This window comes from Choloepus didactylus, chromosome 7 (genome assembly GCF_015220235.1).
Source record: "Choloepus didactylus isolate mChoDid1 chromosome 7, mChoDid1.pri, whole genome shotgun sequence".
NCBI classification, from domain to species: Eukaryota; Metazoa; Chordata; class Mammalia; order Pilosa; family Megalonychidae; genus Choloepus; species Choloepus didactylus.
The window spans coordinates 115,460,877-115,466,378 of NC_051313.1; the positions used below are offsets into that span (position 1 = coordinate 115,460,877).

The following is a 5,502-nucleotide window of genomic DNA, read 5'->3' on the forward strand; positions in this document are numbered from 1 at the left end:
AGAGCTTCTGAACAACGGATAGCTCAATTCACTTAACACCCACTCTCCATTTTTTTTTTTTTTAGAAATGGAACACCCCTAATGCAGTACAGATCATACTCTTTCTTCTGAACTGCTTAATATTTTCCTTTTCCTCCAAAGATTCACTTTTATCTTCAAAAAGTCCTGTCCAATCTGTGCTTTACTCCACCATATCAAACCACTTCTTATAGTGGCAAGTGGTAGATGCTACTTAACCTTCAATTATTTCTTCAAAAGGGGCTTTGGTGTTCTGCAAGACATGGGGGAGGGCAGCTAAGCTTTAGATCACTGGCTCTCAACTGGGGGTGATTTTGCCTCTCAGGGCACACTTGGTGACGTCTGGAGACAGTTTTGGCTCTCACAACTGGGAAGAGGGGTGTGTATGCTACTGGTATATTGTGGATAGAGGCCAGGGGTGTGCTAAAATCCTACAATGCTCAGGACTATCTCCCACAAAAAAGAATGATCTGACCTGAAATGTCAATAGTGTCAAAGGTGAAAAAATCCCACTTCAGAGTCTTAAAATACACCCTTCTACTGGAAAAGGAACCACCAAGCCCTCCCAGCTGCATAGAAGACCCTGCTACAAAGGAGCAGTGGCCTGACAGCTGGGTTGGAACCCTTTTTCAACAAGTTGGGCTCTAGTCCTGGCAAAGCTGAAATTGGAGAATGGCTTCCTAGGTCACATTGACTTTAAAAATCATTTTCAAAAAAATGGAAAAAAAAAGTTTTCTGACCAGAAAAGAAATGATCTAGGTTGGCGCTGCGGGCCGGGCGGGGGCCGTGGAGCTGCGATGCGGACGGGACCGAGGCGGTGACCGGAGGTACCGCCCGACATGAACTCGCTGGAGCAGGCGGAAGATCTCAAGGCTTTTGAGAGAAGACTTACGGAATATATTCATTGTTTGCAACCTGCCACTGGACGTTGGAGAATGCTTCTTAAAGTGGTATCTGTCTGTACAGCTACTGGTGCATGGAACTGGTTAATAGATCCCGAGACACAAAAGGTGTCCTTCACATCATTGTGGAACCACCCATTTTTTACCATTAGCTGCATCACTCTTATAGGCTTGTTCTTTGCTGGAATTCACAAGAGAGTAGTTGCACCATCAATTATAGCCGCTCGATGTCGAACTGTATTGGCAGAATATAATATGTCTTGTGATGATACAGGAAAACTAATTTTGAAACCTAGGCCTCATGTTCAATAACAGTCTGCATTCATTATTATGGGACCTAAAACAGCCTTTCTTCAAATAAGTGATACAGCAAAAAGCCATAATGGATTCCTTTTCCAATTGGATATGTGAAGGTCATAGCAACAATTGACAAGAAGTGTGCAATATTTACCCAGATTATCTTGATGATGATGACTTACATTATCAGTGCTTTTGGTACCTTTGATTACCTGTGTTTCAGTATTAGTGTCACTTTAGTACTTCAGATTCTGCAAATATTTTTGCAGGTGAAGTATGTATGTATGTTACTAAGTTAAACTTAGAAACAGAACCTCATTCAGTTTTTATAATGTATTTTTGCAAACTACTGTAAATAGCAAATCAATGCCAATGTTAAACAAAGAGGGAAAGGTTGTGTGGACTTGGTTCTCCTGCACCAGTATTTCAGGAACATCTGCTTGACATCCCCATAGTTCTTTAAAACCGGCTATTGTGCATAGCTGTGCCTTCCATTCTTGTACTCCTCTCTTTTAATCATACTTCAGGAAAAACATCGGATTGAGCTTAGACTGAGGAAAACTCATCTCCATCATGTTGTAAGAAATTGTAGATGTTTTGAGAAATAATTTTTGTTAAACCGGATAATGAACTTCAGCCACTATTGTGGTTATATTTTTCAGTTCCTTGTTTTCATTTAATGCTAAATATACTTTATATTTTTTTAATAATTTTAAGAACACTCCAAAGGCTTCTGAATATACAAATTCAGTTATAAATTATGTATTGTCTGGGAATTTGATAGTCATATTATTTTAGATAACTGGATTTTATACTGTAGTAGACATGCTGTTACCCTAGTATTGCACAGGTGTAATCGAGCATCCTACTCCATCATGAGGATAACACGGAGTGGTGCCACAAACTAGAGTCTACAATTCTCACTGTTCAGAGAGTGTTAATGACATACTGTGTATGCATAATAGCCACGTGTACTATTAGAGCCCTTAAAATTAAACTGTTGGGATTGCTGTAAATATTTTAAAGTACTGGAGGTGCCTTTTTACCTGTTTATGAGAAGATTTTGAAAAGGTTTAAATTATTTCATGAGCAATCTTTTAAATTTCATTTAACATAAAGCTGAAAATCCAGTAACAGGACAACAATTTTTTAACAGGGCTGCCATTTAACTTAAAATGTGTCTGTCTTGGCTTCCACATATAAAAATTCTATTCCTTGAACTGCAGCAATAAAAACCCTCTGCTCCTAAGAAGTCTTAAGAGGGTATTCTATATATTCAGCATTGTTTTATTTTCTGTAAATTTTGTAGGTAAATGTGTGCATACAAATAAATACTTTATATATATAAAAAAAAAAAGAAAAGAAATGATCTATGCAATGTAAAAACAATAAACATTATAGAAAAAACAGAGAAAGTTAGCACGTCCAAAACAAACCTGCACCCCCACATTTCCAGAGTTAACCATTGCTAACAGTTTAGTTAGTGGGTGTTCCTCCAGGTTTTTCCTAGCCACATCCCACCTTTCTATCAATAAAAAAGCAGAGAGAATACACTATAGTTTTGCCACTTACTTTTTCTCCCTTAAAATATATCTTGAACATCTATCCATGCCTAGCCGTATGGTATTTCACTGGATATAAGCCATCTTATTCAATCAAGTCTTTATTGACAGACATGTGGGTTACTTCCAATGTTTTGCTATTACAAAGAACATGGCAATGAACAACATTTTCTTTTCTATTGTACACTTGTGAGGACTCCAATTTCTGAGAGTGTAAATGCAAAGTTCAAGGGTATGCACATGAAACATATCTGTAATATAAATAAAAGGGGTCATTGTTTGCATATTCATTAGCCAAGTCCTTACAAATACCAGACTGTGTAGAGAAGTGAACATCATCACAACAGGAAAACATTCACTAATGAACTGACTACTTGTAAAATTAGCTTTATACACAAACAGGCATTTGTAAACCAATGTTTACTGCAGCATTATACACAACTGCCAAGAGATGGAAACAGCCCAAATGTCCATCAAAGGATGAGCAGATAAACAAACTGTGGTATATACACAGGATGGAATATTACACAGCTGTAAGACAGAACAAAGACATGGATCATGTAATAATGTGGATGAACCTTGAGGACATTATGCTGAGTGAAGTTAGCCAGAAACAAAAGGACAGATTCTGTATGGTCTCACTAATATGAACAGACATTAATGAACAAACTTTGGGAGTTCAAAGCTGACAACACAGGCGACCAGGAGATAGAAAGAGGGCAGAGACTAGCCATTTGATGCTGAAGGTCTACAGAATGTTTAGGATTGATTGCACAGATCCAGAAATAGATAGCATAATACTGTGTGATGGTAGCACAGTATTGTACTTACACTGAACAAAGATGTCTGTGAGTAAAGCTGAAAGAGGTGGGATAGGAGAATGTATGACACCAGAGGTAAAGATAGATGATAAAAACTGGGACTGTATAACGTGGCAAAAACTGGAGTGGCCAATGACTGTTACTAAATATACAAATATAAAAATGTTTTTGCATGTGGGAAAGCAAATGAATGTCAACCATGTAGAGAGTTGAAAAGGGGATGGTATTCAGGAAAAAACAATCAAAGCAAACTGGAGTCTATGGTCAACAGTAACATTGTAATATACCTCCATTAAATGTAACAAAGGCAATATGCCAATGCTAAATGTATATGAGAGGGGGATATAGGGGAGGAATATGGGATTCTTGGTAGTGGTGTTATTTGCTGTCCTTACTAATATATTGTATTGTATGCTGTTATTTTTCTTTTTATCATTTTTTTCTTATTGCTAAAAAAAACAATTTTTCTTGTAGTAATCAATATGTTCAAGTGCTGATTGTGGTAATAAATGTACAACTTTATGATGATACCATGAACAACTGATTGTACACTGTCGATAAATGTATGGTATGTGAATATAACTCTATAAAATTGTAGGAAAATATATATATAGGAGTAAAAGTGCTGGAGAAAACATGGTGAGAGGGATGATGCCTCACCAATATGGACTAACTACAATGTGTAAACTCAGAATTGAATCTTAGAACATAGCCTAACGTGGACATAATAATTGTAATAGTCCCTAGATTGTAAGCTCTTACAGCAGTTAACTCTATCCCTGAATTGTAATGCCTATCTCTAAACTTTGAGATGCTGATCCCCTAGCATATAACCTGATTGGTCTCTGGAACAATGCATATCTCTGAGACACCTGAAACTCAGAGCTAGCGCTCGGCAGATATGAATGTCAGTATTAGTGCATATAGCCATTGTCAAAAAAAAAAAAAAAAAAAGCTGCAAAAGAGCCCAGACTTCAATTAGTGATATGAATGAAGCAGGTCTGGTTAAGACCAGGGCAAGCCAGGCCAAAGGGTAAAGGTTGAAACTGATTGTGTTTTAAAACTTCAACTTCCATACGAGACCAAGGAAAGAGATATCTATTTGGTACAGGATCTAAATTTTCTGAACAGTACAACTCTACAGTCTATTTGTTCAAACACCACAATTTCATGGAACTTTGAATAGGAAGTAAGATACAGTAGGTTAGTATAGGCTGGAGTGAAATAGTGACATATCCCAGAGTAATTTGGGCAGATAATAAAAAATATATTTACAGCCTCCCCCTCCCCAGCCCCGAGGATCTGGGGGAAGGTGCGGATGTGTTGGACATCCGCACCTGGACTGGTGTTGATGTTGTCACCAACACTGGGACTGGCGGTTTGATGTGCTGAGCCCTCGATCATGGGACTTGCCCTTATGAAGCGCGTTACTGCAAAGGAGAGTCTAAACTTGCATGTAATTGTGCCTAAGAGTCTCCCCCTGAGTACCTCTTTGTTGCTCAGATGTGGCCCCCCTCTCTCTGAGCCATCTCGACAGGTGAACTTGCTGCCCTCCCCCCTACGTGGGACCCGACTCCCAGGGGTGTAAATCTCCCCGGCAACGCAGAGTATGACTCCCAGGGATGAATGTGGACCCGGCATCGTGGGACTGAGAGTATCTTCTTGACCAAAAGGGGGATGCAAAATGAGACGAAATAGTTTCAGTGGCTGAGAGATTTCAAATGGAATCGAGAGGTCACTCTGGTGGACATTCTTATGCACTATATAGATAACACCTCTTAGGTTTTAACGTATTGGAATAGCTAGAAGTAAATACCTGAAACTACCAAACTCCAACCCAGCAGTCTGGACTCCTGAAGACAATTATATAATAATGTAGATTACAAGGGGTGACAGTGTGAT

At 38.6% G+C, this 5,502-nt stretch overlaps 1 protein-coding gene across 1 annotated transcript; it reads left to right on the forward strand.

The window, feature by feature from the left end:
* Positions 1–776: 776 nt before the first annotated feature.
* On the forward strand, positions 777–1,788 carry LOC119539999 (nuclear envelope phosphatase-regulatory subunit 1-like). Its single transcript, XM_037843947.1, has one exon. The coding sequence runs from the start codon at positions 858–860 to the stop codon at positions 1,230–1,232; it is 375 nt and encodes a 124-aa protein (XP_037699875.1). The 5' UTR covers positions 777–857; the 3' UTR covers positions 1,233–1,788.
* The last annotated feature ends 3,714 nt before the right edge of the window (positions 1,789–5,502 follow it).

Coding starts and splice junctions, on each gene's coding strand:
- LOC119539999 (XM_037843947.1), top strand. CDS start 858: ATGAACTCGCTGGAGCAGGCGGAAGATCTCAAGGCTTTTGAGAGAAGA.